The 20839-nt window shown below is 43.7% G+C and overlaps 1 protein-coding gene and 1 non-coding gene across 2 annotated transcripts in view; one reads left to right on the top strand and one right to left on the bottom strand.

The window, feature by feature from the left end:
• Nucleotides 1-901: 901 nt before the first annotated feature.
• Nucleotides 902-20839, bottom strand: part of LOC100762305 (KH homology domain-containing protein 1-like) — a 37703-nt gene continuing 17765 nt past the window's right edge. Inside the window, 3 exon segments of the mRNA XM_027392768.1 lie at nucleotides 902-966; nucleotides 969-1230; nucleotides 1760-1813. Coding sequence (XP_027248569.1) covers nucleotides 902-966; nucleotides 969-1230; nucleotides 1760-1813 — 381 coding nt within the window.
• On the top strand, nucleotides 5894-5997 carry LOC113833062. The gene has a single exon (XR_003480598.1). It is a non-coding gene; the product is annotated as a U6 spliceosomal RNA (small nuclear RNA).

Below are 20839 nucleotides of genomic sequence, written 5' to 3'. Positions count from 1 at the left end.
CAAAATTGGAAAATCTAAAGGAAATGGACAGCTTTCTGGATAAATATCACTTACCAAAATTAAATCAAGATCAGATAAACAGTTTAAATCGACCTATAACCCCTAATGAGATAGAAGCAGTCATCAAAAGCCTCCCAACCAAAAAAAGCCCAGGGCCAGATGGCTTCACTGCAGAATTCTACCAGAAATTCAAACAAGAGCTAATTCCAGTACTCCTCAAACTGTTCCGCACAATAGAAGCAGATGGGATATTGCCAAACTCTTTCTACGAGGCTACAATCACTTTGATACCCAAGCCACACAAAGATATGACTAAGAAAGAGAACTTCAGACCAGTATCCCTCATGAACATCGATGCTAAAATACTCAATAAAATATGGGCCAACTGAATCCAAGAACATATCAGAGAAATCATCCCATGATCAAGTAGGCTTCACCCCAGGGATGCAAGGATGGTTCAACATACGAAAATCCACCAATGTAATCCACTATATAAACAAACTGAAAAAGAAAAACCACATGATCATCTCACTAGATGCTAAAAAAGCCTTTGACAAAATCCAACATCCTTTCATGATAAAGATCTTGGAGAGAACAGGAATAACAGGAACATATCTAAACATGATAAACGCAATATATAGCAAACCATAGCCAACATCAAAGTAAATGGAGAGAAACTCAAAGCGTTTCCTCTAAAATCAGGAACAAGACAAGGCTGTCCACTCTCTCCATATCTCTGAGCTGTATCTCCTGCTTCAATAAATAATTTAAGGGAACTGAATTTTTTTTTGTTTAGAGAAATGTTGTTCAATGGTAAAAGTTAATACACTCCAGCAGCAGGACTGGCATGGAGTCAAAATAGCAGGTAAGGAGCATTTACTTCATGTGGCCTTACATGGGATCACAAAAGGATTAGGAAGGAGACAATCAAATAGAAAAGCCCCATGGCCTCAGATGGGGCAAAGTCCAGAGCTGCTGCTTTAGAGAAAGGTTCCCATCACAGACACTAATCAGACTACCAAGCACCATTCCAATAACAGCCCCTGATCCAGTCACACCAACTACAGGGGCCCTAGCTTCAATAAACTTGACTGTTGGGTCAGTGTCCCCAGAAACAACACTGGTCTGGAATTTCTATCTGGTCACCTGGAGAGGGGACTTACTACAGAAAGGCTGTTTAGATGAGGCCTCTGGTCTACTCAGGAGGGAGGCAGTGAGGAACCTGCCTGACTCCATTTTGAAGGCAGAAGCCAGCATGCTATTTTTTTAAAAGTAGATTTCTATTTACTGTGAGAGTTAAGTTGCTCTGTTTCCTGGAACCTGACCTTCCCCAGCCCATGACCTTGATTTGTTTTTGAGTGGGGACCTTGTGATTTTTTGTTTTCCCTTCTGTTAAACTACTTGTTATTACACGCCATAAAAAGAACCCAAGAGTGGTTGGAGATATGGCTCAGTGTCTAAGAACAATACCTGGACTTCCAGAGGACCTGAGTTCAATTGCCAGCAACCACAGAAAGAGTCACAACCCCCTGTAATGAGATCTGATGCCCTCTTCTGGCCTGCAGGGATACATGCATGCAGAACAGTGTATACATAATTTTTTTAAAAAACTAGGGTTTAGGGGGCAATCATGGCCAATTCTTGGGTGTACCTCAATCAAAAAAATTGAGCTTGCTTCACATTTGGCTCAAATTGTGGTTGTGGTTTTATTCTAGCTGATATGATTAACAGCAGACACAGGCTGCTGCTATTGGACCACTCCTCTAATACAGGAGTGGATCAGAGCTGGAGAGAGCAGCAGTGCCTTAGTGGTCTTCGCTTTTCAATCTCCTAGCTTTTATTGTTTGGAACCAGGGTTCGCTGTGTAACATCTCTGGCTGCCCTGGCACTCACTATATAGACCAGGCTGGACTTGAGCTCACAGAGATCTACCTGCCTCTGCCTCCCAAGTACAGGGATTCATGGTGTGTGCCACCACTTCCAGGCTTGCTAGTTTGTTTTGTTGAGATAGGGTTTCATTAGTTGAGGCAGGACTTGAACCTGCTATGATTGTGAGGAGGACCTGAATGCCTGATCCTCTTGAATCCACCTCCAGAGTCCTGGGATTGTAGGTGTGGGGCTCCATGCAGCAATTCACATCTGATTTTAATAAGCATTGTCATGAGCCTTACTTGTCTCAAGTCTTCTATTATACATTCAAGACTCAGAAATGAGGAAAAGAGAACCGGCAGAGTATTTCAGTGGTGCAGAGTTTTCCACCATGCACAAAGCCTGGGATTCCATCCCCAGTACCAGAAGGATGGGAAAATACAAGGGCAACTTCCTACAAAGCTTCCAGCTGTTTTTAATGTACGAGGAGTGTGCCTGGAGTTAAGAGAGATGCAAAAGAAAGAGGGTAAGTTTCATGTGTGAGGTCGGGAGACACCAAAGACTTCAATTGAGACCTTAAGCCGGGCAGTTGTAGCATACAACTTTAACCCCAGCACTCCAGTTAGGAGCAGAGGCAGGAAGATCTCTGTGAATTCAAAGCCAGCCTGGTCTACATATTGAGTTCCAAGACAGCCAGTACTCAAAAATAAAACAAAAAATAAAGAAAGAAAAAACAAACAAATAAATGAAAAAGAAAAAGTGAGTATCTAGGTGTGGTTGCATAGGCCCATAACATTAACCCTTGGGAAATGCGGTAGGAGCGTCAGAAATTCAACATTTTCTTCAGTACATAACAAGTTTGAGCCTAGCATGGGCTCCATAAGACCCTATGTTTAAAAAAATGTTTTAAAAAGAGACTGAGGGGGCTGGAGAGATGGCTCAGAGGTTAAGAAAACTGACTGCTCTTCCAGAGGTCCTGAGTTCAATTCCCAGCAACCACATGGTGGCTCACAACCATCTATAATGAGATCCGGTGCCCTCCTCCGGCCTGCAGGCATCCATGCAGCCAAAGCATTGTATATATAACAAATAAAATCTTTAGAGAGAGAGGGGGGACTGGAAAGATAGCTCAATGGGTAGATCACTTGATGAGCAACTGTGAAAACCTGAGTTTGAATCCTTAGATCCCATGGACAGCTGGGTGCAGTCGGCAGCTGACTTCTGCAATCCCAATGCTCTTACTTCAAGAGGGAGATCCAGACAGGAGAATCACTTGAGCTTGAGGGAAAGATGCTGGCATATGCAGCTGCAAACAATAAAGGAACCCTGCCTCAAATAGGGTAGAGAGCAAAGAGCTGCAGGGGATCCAATAGTACACACAAACAGACAAACATACAGATAAAGAAGAAAAACACTGGGAAGAACAGGAGAGAAGAAACTAATGAAAAGGGGGGGTTAAGGAGACCATAAAGAAGAAAAGAGTTCTCATTCATTAGTGGGTTAAGAATAAGTAGGCTGGGCATCGTGATTCCTGTCTTTACACCCACTGAGTACTCAGGAGGCAGAGCAGGGGGATCACTGAGTTTGTGGCCATCTTGGTTTATAAAGAGAGTTCTAAGACAACCTGAACTACATAGTGAGACCTTGTCTCAAGGAAACAATAGAACTGTTTCAATTAAGTGTCCAGAAACTGGCTGGAGGTTGCAAGATAATAAGCAATTATATAGTGCAGGCAAGGGGACCTGGTAGAGAGCATGCCCAGTGTGAAGGAAGCAAGAAACTTCAGGTGAGGTAGACTTTATTATCTTTAAGGAAGGGAAGGGGAAAACAAGCAAGAAACCCATTTGATTGCCTTTTGGGGAGTTAAGGATAGTTGTGAGCCACCATGTAGTTGCTGGAAATAATAGCAGGTCCTCAGGAAGGCAAGGAAAGCTCTCAACTGCTGGTCCATCTCTCCATCTCATTAAATCTCATGTGTGTTCCTATTCAGTAAATGTACCCTTGTGTGTTAGTGTGACTGTTCTTTTGAGACATCAGTGCATGTCTCCTAGACTAGCCTCAAACAGCTAGGGATGATCTGGAATCTGCACTCCTGCTTCCATCTCCTCAAATACTAGAAGTATGGGCATGAACCTCCAAGACCGGTTTTCTTGGGTGGGGGGGGAGACTGGTTCGAGACAGGGTTTCTCTGTGTAGCTTTGGAGCCTATCCCAGCACTCGATCTGGAGACCAGGCTGCCTCCAACTCACAGAGATCCGCCTGCCTCTGCCTCTCGAGTGCTGGGATTTAAAGCCTGTGCCACCAACTCACAGCATATGTCCTGTTTTTTTACATGCCCCGCCCAAAACACAGACACACACACACCATACACACACACACACACACACACACACACACACACACTTACACGTGTGTGTGCATAGTGTCCCTGTTAAACAGTCCTGGATATACTGGAATTCACTCTGTAGACCAGGCTGGCCTCCAACTGAAAGAGATCTTTCTGCCTGTGCCTCTCTGGTGCTGGGATTAAAGACATATGTCACTGAAGGGACCAGCCCCCCATTTTGGCAGCCATGACAGTAACACGTGCTCGCTATGACCTTGTCTTAGTCATTAGAGGTCAGATGCCTGCCTCATGACAAGGAACCAATCAGATGTTAGCTGGTGGCGCTATGCTTTACGACCCTGGGTGTACTTTACGACAAGCACACAACAATGACACACAAAGCATAGCAAACACCCCGGGAAGGCCTATGGGCCACAACAACCAGTTGGCCAATCAACACAGGGCAAGCCCTCCAAGCCTGTAGGGCACACCAATCCTGAGCATCTACGTACCCCTAGACACTCCCCTTATGCTTCCCTACAAGATCGATCAGCAGCCGGTTCGAGTGGTCTTTTGCATGCCATCCGCCATGGCAGGTGGGTGAAAGACCCGAGCTAACATGGGCTTATCGTTAAAAAAAAAAAAAACCAATAAAGCCTCATGCACTTTGCAGCAAGCTCTCGAATCTGCCTGGTGATTGGGGTGACCAAGGTCGTGGCCTGGGACCTGGGATAACTGAGTTTTCCGGGGATCTAACAGTCACCACTGCCTGGATCTTTTTACTTATTAAGAAAAACCATACTGATGATGTGTGGGGTAGGTTGCAGCTCAGAGGAAGAGTGAGTTCTCTCCCTCCACCATGTGTAGGTTCTGGGAATCAAACTCAGGCCATCAGTGTTAGCAACAAGTAACTTGACCCATGGAATCATCTTGCTAGCCCTTATTTATTTAGGTTTGAGACAAGGGCTTTCTTTCAGCACTAGGCTTACTTCAAATTTGTCTCCTAACTGCTGGGTCTAAAGGTGTGAGCCCTGATACCTTCCTGCCTTTTCTGTTGTTGTTTGTTTGTTTGTTTGTTTTTCAAGACGGGGTTTCTCTGTGGCTTTGGAGGCTGTCCTGATGTCAAACTCAAAGAGATCCACCTGCCTCTGCCACCTGAGTGCTGGGTCTAAAGGTGTGCACCACCACCTCCCGGCTCTCCTCCCTGCCTTATTAATTTTTCATGTGTGGTTAACTGACAGCCTTTTGCATGCCAGGCAAGCAATGAACTACATGTGTATAGCCCTATATCCCTTTGTGTTCCTCTTTTGATTTTTTTGTTTGTTTGTTTTTCAAGATAGGGTTTCTCTGTGTAGCTTCGGAGCCTGGCTCTGTAGACTGGACTGGCCTCAAATTTACAGTGATCCCCCAGCCTCAGTTTTCCAAGTGCTGGAACTAAAGGTAGGTGTCACCACAAACCTGTAAACCCTAAGGTTTGAATTTAATTTACTCATTCTTCTGGTTTTTCTCTCATGATTAATTTTAATTTAACTGACACATTCTTCTGGTAAACCTAAAGTTTTAATACAGACTTGGACTTATAGCCCTGGCTGGCTTGAACAGTTCTGTGCAGACCAAGATGCTCACAGAGACACTCCTGCTTCTGTCTCCCTGGATTAAAAGCATGGACCTCCACATCTGGCATGGCATAGGTATGTTTATTTTAGACTAGGTGTCTTGCTGACTTTGGAACAATCTAAAGAAAATTAGCATGGATCCTGTGCAAGGATGACCCCAAAATTCATGAAGTGTTCCATATTTTGCTCTTCCCCCTGCTAATGGTCACCTGCAGGGAAACTGAGGCAAAATGCCATGAATCTGCTGAGCCTTCTCAATCTGCTTGTGTCAGTCAGTTAAATCCCACCCATAGCTGTTTTCTGCAGAAACAGATAAGGTCTCACGTAACCCAGGCTGGCCACAAACTTGCTACCCATTCAAGGACTGAACTGAGGACCGATGACACACCAGACAAGCATGGCACAGTGTTACATCGCCACTCATCCTTCCCACCTCTAGCGATTTTGGAACCTGAAAGAGAAAACTTGTTTTTAGGATTGTGCCTTTGTGGTTTAGTTCCAGATCCTGTTCCTGACTCTCAAAACCTGCAGGAGTTTCCTGAGTAGAAGGAGTGTCTTTAGTTATTCTGAATAATCGTGTTAATCACTGGTGAGTTTATGTTAAAGAAGAGCTTCAAGGAGGGGCACCCATAACCTCTGGGAAGGAATGGTTTGCAGAGGAGCAGGCAGATTCCTGGATTTGAACCTTTAGTCCCTTCTAACAATTTACTAATTGGGACCCTTCAAAAGCTTTGAGCTGCAGAATTTTTTTCTGAGTTTGTGCACTGAGGTAGATTGGGAAAGGTGGTAGGCCCAGAGAGAGCATGGAAGGAAGCTTCATGACTCCTCAGGCTTCCAAGTAGCCTCTGCATCTGCTCCTCCAGCTCAATATCTTCACCCTTCCCATCTTAAGTAAGTAAAGCTTCTGGACTACTTCCTAGTAAATTACTAAATCTTGACTTAGGTGGTGGGCAGTCACCCCTATTTTTGCCTTTCAGAAGCAAGTGAAACAAACTAGGATATGGCAAGGAAAATTTGCTCTGGAGTTAGAGGCAGGAGTGGCCAGAGTTGACGATTTTATTTGGGGCAGATCTCTTTGTTTGAAGCCAGCCTGGTCTACAAGAGCTAGTTCCCAGAAAGCCAGGGTGGCTGGGAAGTAGTGACACACACCTTTAATCCCAGTACTTGGGAGGCAGAGGTAGACAGATCTCTTATGAGTTCAAGGCCACCCTGGTCAACAGAGTGAGTTCCAGGACAGCCAGGGCTGTTACATAGACAAACCCTGTCTTGAAAAACCAAATAATCAAAAGAGTTACCAACAGTGTAAAAAAGAAAGAAAGAAAGAAAGAAAGAAAGAAAGAAAGAAAGAAAGAAAGAAAGAAAGAAAGAAAAGAAAGAAAGAAAGAAAGAAAAGAAAAGAAAGACAGCCAGGGTTATAACACAGAGAAACCCTGTCTCCAAAAACAAAATAAATCAAAGCAAAATAAAAGATCATCTTGGGTTATATAATGATTTCAAAGCCAGCTGGGGTTCCATAAGACCCTGTCCAAACAAAACAAAATAAAACAAAACAAACACAGACTGAAGTGATGGCTCAGTGTGAGTGACTGCATAGTCCTTAAGAGCTCTAGTCAGTCTTGTAGAGGACCTGGGTTCAGATCCTAACAATCCCATGGTGGCTCACAATCATCCATGACTCCAGTTCCACAGGATCTGATATCCATTTCTGACCTCCAGGGGCACCAGGTACACCATTGGTATACAGACATACATGCACACAAAGTAGTCATATACATAAAATAAAACAGATTAATCGTTTATATTTATTTTTAATTTTATTCTGTGTGTTGATATTGCCTGCATGTATATCTGTGTGAGGGTGTCAGGTTACTGGAGTTACAGACAGTTGTGATCTACCCTGTGGGTTCTGGGAATTGAACCCAGCTCCTTTGGAAGAGCAGCCAGTGCTCTTAACTGCTTAGCTATCTTCCTAGCACCAGAAACAGATTAATTTTGAAAATTTAAAACTATGTGCTGGAGAGACAGGTGTGACTCAAAGTCATCTCTAACTCCAGTTACAGTGGACTGGATGGTTTCTTTTGGCCTCTGTGGGTACCAGGTACACATGCTGTGCATTTTCATACATTCAGATAAGACATTCACTCACATAAAATAAATACAGAAAAACTAAAAGACAAAAAAAGAATAGAACAGAAACAATATTGTTGGTTCAGGCTGTTGGCAAACCCCTTTAATCCCACCACTCAGGATGGGAGGCAAGTAGATCTTTGTGTGTTTCAGGCTAGGCTGGTTTATAGAGTGAATTCCAGGACAGGTTCCAAAGCTACACAGAGAAACCCTGTCTCAAAAAAAAAACAAAAGAAAAAAATTCTTGGAATGACATAGTTGAAATCTGTTTGTTTTTAAGGCAACCCTGGCACTCCTGGAACTCTCTCTATAGACCAGGTTGGACTTGAACTCAGAAATGCAGTTGCCTCTGCCTCTGGAGTGCTGGGATCAAAAGAGTATACCACCATGCCTAGTTAATGTTGCAGTTTGGTACATTCATGTATTTGTTGGTGTGGTAGGTTGCTCTTGCAAGCACAAGACTATACAGCGATACACTGTTCAGAGGGCAGTTCCAAGTCAGAGTCCTTCTCCAGAGTCATTCACTCCAGGTAGCAGCAATGTTACAGGTTCCCTTGGGCGGCTCCTGATGGTCTCAATCAAATCTGCCTGTACACTATGTGTGATTCCGGCGCCCAGTGGTCCATTGCTTTGTGTAAGTAGTTCCCACTTTGCAATCCCAACTGTAATCCCATTGGAATTTGTCACATTCTGTTTCCTGAGGATGGATGCTAGCCCTGGAAAGGGTGTGTCAATAGAGCTACCAAGCAATGTTGCTGGTATCTCAGGCGTAGGGTTCTTTTGAGCACCTAGGGGAAACTGTTTTATCAGCACCAGGCAAGTTAGCACACTGGTTAGATGGAGGGGAAGGCTGTGGCAGAGGCTGAGCTTTCTCACTGATGTGCACCCTGGGCTCTACCTGAGATGGATCTGGCAGGACTGCAAATGCCTGCCTGCTGGGTTCTGTCTTGAACTGGCCTGGTAGTAGAAACACCTATGGCTCAACTTTCGCTTCCTCCTCGGCTGATTCAGAGTAACTTCTGAATTGTATCTGACTGACAGGAGGAAATAGGGTATTGTGTTTCAAGCCGAATATGTCACTACTATGAGCCACCGGTGTTAATATCTCTTCAAAGGTAGGAAAATTTCCCAGCAAAATAGGAATATCATGTTGACCAGACAGGCCAAATCATGAAAATTGGATGACATCCAAATGTCATGCATTTTACTGTACTTAGTTGCAAGCTGCTCTTGATTATCATTTTCCTGAGAGCTAAGAACTAGAGGTTCCTTTTGCGGCTTGTTTTGGGGGCGTTTTTTTGCTTCTTTTCCGTGTCTTGTTCTTTGGCTTTGCTGGCGGTCTACTAGGTTTGGTTAGTCTACCTGAAGGTGGTTTCTGTTGTACGATGCCCTTCTCCTGGATAGTCTTTGAAACAAGCCTCCCCAGTGGACATTCATTATACTTATAATCTCACTAATTCAGAGTGTAATTAATGTGGGATGCAAGCTGTGTCAATTGAGCTGCCACATCTTCTTCAATTTTAGTAAAATGTGCCTGTTGAACAAGGGTCAATTTGCCTCCAGCAATTCCTACTCCCTTCCAGTGTATTGGCATGTTCACATGAGTTTGCAAGTTCTTGGTTGGTAGCTGAACTATCCAACAAAGTTGTGATTTGGCCATTGAAGATCACAGTGTCCTGGTGCTGAAGACGCTTCCCTTGTGAGTTTGGATCCTGGAGGTTTTTTCTCACAGAATTAAGCCTTACATCTATGAAGCAGACTAGCTGTTCTCTGATCTGTCCTTCCATCCTTCTCTGACTGCCATGGTGAGGAATTCTCTGATGGAACCTCTGAGACCTGAGTAAGGTCTTCGATGGCCACCACTTGTTCCAGTTTCTATCTCCTGTCTTTGATCACTAATGAAAGACTTGGCTGAACTAGAGAGTCACCTTTAGGTTCTTTGTTTGGGACCATCTCACCAGTTTGGGGTTGACTACCAGTACTGTGTATATTGGGAAGACTATTGAAGATGGTGGAGGCTGCACCAGATCGACAGATGAAGACATTTCCTCTTACAGAAGCCTGGCATCTGTTTCCTTGAGTTGATCACAACTCCCATCAGAAGTGATGAAGCCTATGATATCATTGCAGTGTGAGGGGTCCATCGGCAATTAGAGGAATTAATTTCAGCGGAATTAATATCTTGCTGAATTCTTGGAGATCCAATTTGTTGATCATAAGTTGTGTGTCTACAGGTAAACAGTGCACATTTTTCATGGCATTACTTTGGTATGTGCAAACATGGGGGAAGGATTGGTTTCCTGCCTGTCCTCTGCAATGGGCTAGGAATGTTCAAACTCATTAAATTTGTATCATGTCTCTGTTGACCACTCTGATGAGTGGGCTCTCCTGGTTGGCATCCACTGCCCCACCTCGATTCCCGTCATGCTTTTAGTATTCTTCAGCCTCGTCGTCTAGTGTAGCAGCTTTTGATTAAGAAGTATTACCAAGATAAATACTTAATGAAATGGATAAACTGAGTAATGGAAGAAGAAAGGGGCTCTTTGAACATACTATAAACCTATGTACTTGTTAGGTAGTAGACATAGCTCTGGAGAGGGGATTAGCCGTGTGCCTGGGCTGGTGGACCCAAAGGTCTGAGGACTGCAGGAAGGGATACTCAAAGGGTTTCTCTCCTGTGTGTGAGCTCTGGTGGATGATAAACTGAGACCTGGAAATGAATCTCCTCCTGCATTCGCTGCCCTCAAACAGAGCCTGGCTTGGGAGATGCTCTAGAGCAGCCACCGCTAGCTGCCTATTTTCAGTATCATCCACACCAGAGGCCCCTGCTCGGCAAGTAGGAGGGCGGTCCCCGCTGGACCTGCAGAGACTCTGAGGATATGTGCTTGCAGCTTCGTCTTCTTTGCTAGAATGTGGGTAAATAGTAAATCCAATTTTGCATATTCCCTGGGAGTCATCACATCTGATTGGAAGGGAGTCCACACACAACGTTTAAAACTTGAGAGTCCAGTCTCAAAAGCCAATTATGTATTTACTTGATGACCGAGGGAGGTGCTACCCTAAGAATGTGGAGGGCAGAGGACGCCTTTCAGGGTTTGGTTCTGTCACCATGAGGGCCCTGCCTGACAGACCATGGCTCAGTCCCTGGCAGGTTCTGAAGCTCCAGGCTAGCCCAGCAACTGCTGGGGCTGTCTCCAGACAATACCACCCACATCTTTGTCCCAGTCATCCCATTCATCTGCCTTGGCTTTTCCTTTTTATTAAAACCTTCTTGGGAAACTAAAGCTTTACTTGTGGATGGCTCTTCTGTCTCTGACAGGTTCCGAAGCGCTGGGCTACCCTGGTTTCTGTTGGGTGGCTCTTTCTTCGGATTTCACAGGTGCTCCAGGGACAACTTCATGTCCTCCCATTCATCCTCCTCCTCAACTCTGGGATCCCTGCAGAGGTATTGCTATCCTTTCCAATTTACTCTGGACCATTAGCTGGGTTTCCTATGATCCCTGAGAATCTTAAGTCTTATGTGACTTACTGTCACAGACAAGGATGCTTTGGCCTTCTGTTCATTTGGTTAAGGGCAAGTGTACTTCACTGACTTAACTGCTGTGAAATTCAGACACTGAATATTCTACTTCATCCAAGTGTAAAGATATTGGTTATTTTTGTATTGAATACTGTAGATACTCTTACTTGGTAAATGCAAATGCATACATATACGGTGGTTGAGTCATGATGTGTGTGCTTCGGGAATGCTCAGGTTTAGCAGTTTTAGGAAATGATCTCAGCAGCAATTATTGTGATTAATGTTGTTGGGTCCCAGCCCCCATGGGGGTCTCTGAGTTACTTGTCAGCCAATAGCCACAGATGCATCGTGTTTTCTAGTTGTGGCTTACAGTCTAGGGCTTGCCCACTGGCATCCATTACAACTGGGGTTTCTCCCCTGCACTGAGTGTGTATAAGACTGTTCTCCATCTGGGACAAGGTTGGACAGATGCACATGACACAAGCTGCCAGATGCCTCTGCTTTTAACTTAATCGCCAGGCTTTTACCTGATACTGGGAATAAGTCGTGGTGGGGGAGGTTCATGTGGTCAGTAAAGAAAGGGGACCCTGAGAGATGGCCCAAGACAGGCTGGCAAGCAATAAGGATTTTTGAGTGTGGATTGGTAAAGGTCCTGGAAAAGGCAGCAACCCCTGAGAGAGTTGCATTGCAATTGAAAAGCTCTGTGTCAAAAAGATGAAAAGTAAAAAATAGAAAATGAGATGTAAAAATGAATAGAATAATTCAAGGAAAATACAGAGTCCACATACTGAATGATATTGTGCTGTCTTTGAATTGCTCAATTGCCAAGGAATGAAGAACTGCTAAAGTAACCTTTATTGTAAATGCTGCTGGATTCATTCAGTTCAGGTATTTCAAACCCACTTTGGCTTCAAATTTATGTAAAAGGACAGGTTACTTGGGAAAAGAATTTCTGCTTTTGTTCCACAGAAAATGAAAAGCTGTGGATTCCTTCCGGACTAACAGAATTTGATGAACCCCTGAAGCAATGGCCAGGTATTGAATGGTGAAGACACCTGGGACAATGCAGTAAGACCAGTATAGTCAAGATTTCTGGGTTCTTAGGATCCCCGTGGTATTTCAGCACCCCCGATCAGCAGGAAGCAGTTTGGAAAGAACGACGCTCACATTCCCAAATTTTGTTTATGAATGTTTTCATTTAAATGGACTCCACAATTGGAGGTTCCAATAAACATAGTCATGGCTCTGGAGCCACAATTGTATATTAGAATTAGCAATCTGCATGCTATATTTATGCTTATATATGAATTAAGGCTTTCCAAAATAAATTGCTTACTTCACGTTTATGGGTTTGTTCTGTGTGTGCCTGGATGCATGTGTGCCCATCATGTGGGCAGGAATCGGACCCAGCCCAATGGGTGTCAGAACACCTGGAAGTGGAATTACAGGGTCTGTAGGCTACCATGTGGCTGCTCAGAAATTAAACTGGATCCATTGAGCCAGCCCAACATGTTCATCTCTTCATCTCAGTGTAACTTACTTAGATGATTAATTTTTGTCAATCTGTTGAAAATGGGATTGTCATAAGTAACAGACTCATACACATATAAAGCCAAGAATATAGTCCACTGTGGCACTGAAATTCCCAGGCAAACTTGTAGTATGGAACAGTGCTTTGTACATGCTAATCAATGGCACTACTACTGACCTATAACCCCATCCATCCAAACATCATTCTTCTTATATTCTTAGCTGTTTTTTGTTTTTAGGCTTGCTCCCAGCTCCCTCTTCTGGCTGCTTCCATCATCAGATAAGCAGGCAGTGCACTTAGAAACATCTAAGCAAGGTTCTTATACCCATATAGATGAAAACTGACAAATCTTTAAAAAGACAACATTCCTCCAACAGGGACTGAGGATGTAGTTGTTTTGTGCTCCTGCCCCTGGTTACATTCACAGCAGTGAGATCCATGAATCCTTTCCAAAGCAAAGCTTTTAAGGCTGCACTGATTTCCATAAAGAACACAAAACATTTCTTTTTCAAGAAGTAAAGGCGACTGCTTACAAGGGATTCTACATATAATATTCAGTGAGCTTTCCATGTGCTTTGCCTGGAACCCAAGTCAAGGGATTGAAAACCCACAGAAGGCACTGGAGGCATGGCTCCGTGGTGAAAGTGCTCTGATCTTGCAGGTTTCCAGTTCCAGTCCCAGATCAACTGCTATGAATCCAGCTCTAGGAGAAGTCCTGGAGCTCAATGCCTTGTGCATTCACATGCACACCCCCCACAAAGACACACAGACAAATTAAAAGCAACATGCTCGGTAGTGGCGGTGGTGGTACACACCTTTAATCTAAGCACTCGTGAGAGAGAAGGAGGCAGATCTCTGTGCTCAAAGCCAGCCTAGTCTTCAGAGTAAGCTCCCGGATAGCCAGAGTTACAGCGAAACCCTGTTTGGCAGTAGGGTTACAGAGAATCAGCTGTCTAACCAAGTGCTAGTGTGATCCCCATGAACAAACCCTATTGTTCAGTGACTGTCAAACCTGGTGACTTCTTTGCAATTGTGCCTGAAATGAGTCACTGTGGAGATCGCAGGACACCTTTCTATTCCAATGTTTAATTCTTAAGTAGACAAAGCAAATCCATTCTTAGCTTGGTATGGAAAGGTGTTTCTAAAGAAAAACAAAAGAGAGCTAAGGAGAAACAAGAGCAGGTCCTGGAAGAAGAGTGAAAATGCCTCTAGCATGTTATGATGGGAGGATTGCCTCAAAAGTATAGAAATGGCGCTGGGTGATAGAGGCACATGTCTTAAATCCCAGCACTGGGGAAAATGAAACAGGCAGATTTGTGAGTTCAGGGCCAGCCTGATCTACTGAGTTCCAGAACAGGCTCCAAAGCTACAGAGCATGCCTGTCTGGAAAATATTAATTATGCATATACATATATGGAGGAATGAAGTAGCAGGTGCAGTCTGTCCCCTTAGGATCACAAGTCCCTGAGACCTGTACATGTTGTATGTACTTATTCTACTTATTGCATAGACTTTCTTATGTGAGTTGTGGTCTTTCTTTCTGCATTAGACAAATTGGGAATGGTGGTTTTATGTTGTTTGACTTAATAAAGCCACTGGAGATCTGAAAAGGACAGCACTCAAGCGAATGAATAGCTCTCACCTCTACCAAACTGAAATGGCAGTCCTGTCACTAGGAATCCTCAGAAGCCAATACCCTGAGTTCCTGTCTCCTCTTGGTTTATATTCCTTTCTCCACCCAGCCATTATCACTCCTGTCTCACCTCCTCAGTGCTGTGATTAAAGGTGTGTGCTGCCCCTACCCACACCTGTCTCCTGGAATTCAAGGTGTGTATCACCACTGCATGGCTCTATGGCTGTAGCTAGCTTTGTATTTTCATCTCCAGTGGCTTTAGTAGATCATAAACAGTACATAACACAATGGTGTTTTTTTAAAAGTCATTATTCTAGGTGGAGGGTGTAGCTCAAATGTGCAATACTTCCTTAGCACATACAAGGCTGTAGGTAGAACCACGGGTAATGGTGTGCAGGAAGCATTATAGCAAGCAGGGAATATTTGAAAGTAATAAAAGAAACAAAATAAAAAAGAATGGGATGAATCCAGCACAACTCCAATCCTTCTCGGTGTGTATATTTCCATGTGGGAATGTGCAACGCAATGCAAGTGCATGTCAATACATAAGGTATTGGATCCACAGGAATTGTTTAAAATAAAGTAAATCGTCAATAGAAAAACAAGAAAATACTTATTGCGTCTTACCTAGACGAGAAAGGGCCAAGGATGCCCCAACGCTAATAAGAAAATAAAACCTATACACAAAAAAAGTGTTGGGCCACAGCCACCACCGAGGTCTCTGTGAGTCGCTTGTCAGTCCAAAACCACAGGTGCATCCTGTTTTCTTTTTCTGTCTTACACCCCAGGCCTTGCCTACTGGCATCAATTACATCTGGAGTTTCTCCTGGACCTCTTGCACCTGGGGTTTCTCCAAGAGGTCTTACACCTGGGGTTTATCCACTGTGCTGTCAGTGTCTATAAGGCTGCTCTCTCCCTGGGAATAAGGTCAGAGAGAAGCCCCTGCACAAGAGGCCGGACGGCTTTGCTGTTAATTAAATCTCCAGGGTTTTGCTTGACACTCAGGCTTAGTCATCACACAGGTGCCACGGGTGGAGGTTCCACCGAGATCCGGAAATAAAGGGGACCCTGAGACAACGCCCTCGGAAGCCCTGCCAGCAAGTAAGGAATTATGAGGGTCCATTGGTATAGGTACCGAAAGGGTGCCTCAACTCCTGATAGCATTGGATTGGAATAGAGAAGTTCTGTCTCAAAGGAAAATACAGAGAAGTTTGAAAGAAATAAGGTACTGGTTGGTATTAAGATGGGAAAAACATGGAAGTAAAAGAAATAGAATAACTAAATGAGGCACGTATCAATGGAAAACAGAGTCCGGATACTGATGCTATTGCACTGCCTTTGAATGGTTCCATTGCCAAGAAAAGAATAACTGTTAAACTACACTTGATTGTAAATGCCATTGGATTGATTCAAACTACATATTTCAAAAATGCTTTTGGCTCCAAAACGTAGGTAGAAGGACATGATACCAGGGTAATTAATTTCTGCTTTTGTTGCCACAGAAAGTGAAAAGCTGTGTGTTTCTTCCAGGCTAATGTGGTTCGATGCAGCAAGAACCCCTGAAGCAGTGCCCCGGGTGGTCCAGCATCTAAGACAGCAGGGACAAGGCAGCCTTGCAGACCTTTCCAGCCAGGATTTCATGGTCTTCATAGGATCCCCATGGTATTTCAGCACCCCCTGACAGCAGGAAGTAGTTTGGAGAGAACGACACCCATATTCCCAAATATTGTTTATAAAAGTTTGTTTTCATTTAAATGGGGTTGGTTATAAAAGTTAAAACCCAGGAATATTAGCCACCTAATAAAGAGAAGAGAGTGAACCTTGAGAGTAAAAAGGCATATAGAGATATGAGACAGAGAATTACTAGACAGATGATTGTATATTTACTTGGGTATATTTTAATAGCCAGGAGAATTGATGTAAAAAGAAGCAAGTACAGAAGACTTTAGAGTTTAAAAGCTTTGAAAGGTTCCTTCTTTCACAGAAGCCAGCAAGGCTGATATAGCCTAGCTGATCTGTAGCTGAGGAAATGACTGGTAGGACTGTGCATACCTGCAGCACACAGGAAATATCTGCCTCTGAACCGGTTATCAATGTAATAGAGACAAAAAACTTCTGTGCCTACTTAGGATCAGCTGGATGAAAAAGAATATACAGGGCAGAGTGACCGGGATGAGTGTGAAAACTTACAAAGTCTCTTCCCTTCCCTCTGTTTTAACTGGTAACACAGAGAGACAAAAACCCAATTGTAAAATTCAGGAATAGCTAAGAGGCTTTGAAACATTTAGTGGAATCACTCTCACAGGAGATTAGAAATTTGCAGGTTTCCTCAGATCAGAGAAAAAGCTGGATTTGCAGATGAGTGGGGGATCACAGCTGAGAAGAATAGAGCCTAAAATCTTCCTGTTTCTCATGAGCTCCTCTCCAGGAAGGGCAATACAAAGATGTAGATCAGCAGTTAGGTCATGAGATGGAAGCTTCGCCAATCAGCTTTTACACTGCTAAGAGAACTTGGAACAAGCTTCCAGCCATTGGGACTTGGACCCAAGGCATTATAAAGAGCAGGCAAGGACCTGAGAAGTTTTGTCATAATTTTGTCTCCTGGCTAATGCAGGCATCATCCAGGATAATGACAGATACAGGTGTTGAACATTTGATTATTACAGAAGTAGCTTATGAGAAGGCTAAGACAGCATTAGAATCCTGCAGCTCAACTATAGTTGAGCCTACAACAATTAGGAAGCTAAACATGGGGGACAACAAGAGGAACCCAGCCAACCTAAGACAGGACAGTCATGCAGCCTGGGCAATTTCTCCTTTGACAGGTAAGGTTGGCATCACCGTCCTGGTCACCTAAGACAAACACTAATTCGTATTTTAAAAGGGGGAGATGTTGGGCCCCAGCCCCCACTGGGACTTTGAGTTTGTTGACAGCCCATAACCAGGTGCATCCTGTGTTCTGGTCCTGGCTAACAGCCATGGCCTTGCCCACTGGCATCAATTACACCTGGGGTTTCTCCACTGTACTCTAACTCTACATAAGACTGCTTTCACCTTGGAACAAGGTTGGATAGACTCAAGCAGCTCAAGCAGTCAGATGTCTCTGCTTTTAAGTAAATCTGCAGGCTTTTGCCCAATACTCAGACTTAGTCATGGTGGGGATGCCACAGAAATGAGCACTCACCTTTAGAGTCAAGGGGGGTGGGGGGGCCGGCCTTGTAAGTCAGAGTCCTTGTCCTCATTAGGTCCAGGTAGCAGCAATGTTGCAGGTTCCCTAAGGCAGTTGCTGATGGTCTCATTCAAATCTGCCTGTGCACTGTGGAATACAGTCCCCCTGTGGACCATTGCTTGCTGGTTGAAGTTCCCACTTTGCAATCCCCACTAAATGCCATTGGAATTGTCCATGCTGAGGAAGAAGAATGTGTCAATATCTCTGGAAAGGGTGTGTCAGGAGTGGTACCAGGCAACAGTGGTGGTATCTGATGCACCAGGTTCTTTTGAGCACCTAGGGGAAACTGTGTTTTATCAGCACCAGGCATGTGAGCACACTGGGTAGATGGAGAGGAAGGCTGTGGCAGAGGCTGAGCTTTCTCACTGATGTTCACCCTGGGCTCTACCTAAGAGCTGCCAGGTCTGCTAATGTCTGCCTGTTGGATTCTGTCTTGAACTGGCATAATGATAGAGACTCCGGTGTTTCAACTTTCACTTCCTCGTTTACTGATGCAGAGTACCTTCTGAATTTTAACTGACAGACAGGAGGAATTAGGGTATTATATATCTAGCATATGTCACTACTATGAGCTGCTGGTGTTAGCATCTGGTCAAAGGTAGCAATATTTCCCAGCAGAACAGCAAAATCATGTGTACCAGACTGGCCAAATCTTTGAGATTTGGATGACATCCAAATGTCATGCATTTTACTGTACTTAGTTGCAAGCTGCCTTTCCTAATTGTTTTCCTGAGAGCTATGGACTGGGGATTCCTTTCTTCAGCTTGTTTTGGGGGTCGATTTTGCTTTTATCCGTGTTTTCTTCTTTGGTTCTGCTGGTGGTATACTAGTTTTGTTTGGCATACCTGAAGATGTGTTCTGTTGTGCCATGCCTTTCTCCTGACTATGTTTCTGCTCTAAAGTCTTTCCAGCAAGGCTCCCGGTAGACTTTCAGCATTTTGACTCTCAGGAGGTGTGAGATTGAAATTAATTGCAGATGCAAGCCGGGTTAAATGTGCTGAGCCATCTTCAATTTGACTGTAAGGTGCTTCTTGATCAACCGTCCCAAGATGGCCGATGAGTAATACATCCCCCCCAGCTTGGGGCTCTTAGGCAGCAGGGACTTCACATTCACATGATTATAAAGAAGCCTGCTGGTTCTGAGTGTGGCACCAGACTTAACATTGAGGCGACACACTGCTTTGGAATCATCAGTGGCGATCTGCAAAACCAAATTAGTATCTGGTCAAAGGTAGGAATATTGCCCAGCAAAACGGGAACATCATGTGGACCACACTGGCCAAATCTTGAAAGTTGGATGATATCCAAATGTCATGCATTTTACTGTACTTAGTTTAAAGCTTCTCTTGCTAATGGTTTTCCTAAGAGCTAAGGACTAGAGGTTCCTTTTTCGGCATGTCTGTTTGGGGGGTCATTAATGCTTTTTTCCAGGTCTTGTTCTTTGGCTCTACTGGCAGTATACTAGGTTGGTTTAGTATACCTTAAAGTGGTATCTCTTGTGCGATGCCTTTCTCCTGGATAGTCTTTGAAACATGGCTCCACAGTGGACATTCATTATTCCTATTATCTGCATTAGTGAGATTATATTTAATGTGGGATGCAAGCTGTGTCAACTGAGCTGCCACATCTTAATTTAGTATGAAAGAAATTAAAGAAGACACCAGAAAAGGAAAGATCTCCCATGCTCTTGATAGGTAGAATTAACAGAGTAAAAATGGTAATCCTGCCAAAAGAAATCTACAGATTCAATGCAATCCCCATCAAAATACCAACACAGTTTTTCACAGACATTGAAAGAACAATATTCAACTTTGTATTGAAAAATAAAAAGCCCAGGATAGCCAAAACAACTCTTTACAATAAAGGATCTTCTGGAGGCATCACCATCCCCGACTTCAAGCTCTACTATAGAGCCATAGTTCTGAAAACAGCTTGGTATTGGCACAAAAATAGACTGATAGACCAATGGAATTAAATTGAAAACCCTGATATTGACCCACGCACCTATGGATACCTTATTTTTGACAAAGGTGCTAAATCTATACAATGGAAAAAAGATAGCATCTTCAACAAATGGTGCTGTTGGATTCGGACATGCAGAAAATTTCAGATAGATCCATACCTGTCACCATGCACAAAATTTAAGTGCAAACGGATCAAAGATCTCAGCATAAATCCAGCCACACTGACTCTTCTAGAAGAGAAAGTGGGAATTACCCTGGATCAAATTGGCACAGGAGACCTCTTCCTGAACATTATGCCAGTAGCACAGATACTGAGGTCTGCAATTAATAAATGGGACCTCCTGAAACTGAGAAGCTTCTGCAAGGCAAAGGAAACAGTCAGTAGGACAAAACGACCACCCACAGAATGGGAAAAGATCTTCACCGATCCCACATCTGACAGAGGACTGATTTCCAAAATATATAAGGAGCTCAAGAAGCTAGCCACCAAAACACCAAACAATGAAATTAAAAAGTGGGGTGCAGAACTAAATAGGGAATTCTCAACAGAGGAATCTGAAATGGCTGAAAGACACTTAAGAAAGTGCTCAAAATTATTGGCCATCAGAGAAATGCAACTCAAAACAACTCTGAGATACCACCTCATGCCTGTCAGAATGACTAAAATCAAAAATACCAATGACAACCTCTGCTGGAGAGGATGTGGTGAAAAAGGAACACTCCTCCATTGCTGGAGGGAGGGTGAACTTGTAAGACCAATCTGGAAATCACAAAGCCTGGGATTCCATCCCCAGTACCAGAAGGATGGGAAAATACAAGGGCAACTTCCTACAAAGCTGTTCACATAAGGTCAAGTGACTGCAAATATGTAAGTATAATATGCCAGCTGTTTTTAATATATGAGGTGTCTGCCGGGAGTTTAGAGGGATGCAAAAGAAAGAGGATAAGTTTCATGAGTGAGGTGAGGAGACTCCAAAGACTTCAATTGAGACATAAAGCTGGGCAGTTGTAGCATACAACTTTA

The sequence above is a fragment of the Cricetulus griseus genome, assembly GCF_003668045.3.
Source record: "Cricetulus griseus strain 17A/GY chromosome 1 unlocalized genomic scaffold, alternate assembly CriGri-PICRH-1.0 chr1_0, whole genome shotgun sequence".
Classification (NCBI taxonomy): domain Eukaryota; kingdom Metazoa; phylum Chordata; class Mammalia; order Rodentia; family Cricetidae; genus Cricetulus; species Cricetulus griseus.
Note: the sequence above shows the minus strand (reverse complement) of the source record. Positions and strands in the feature narration are given on the sequence as shown.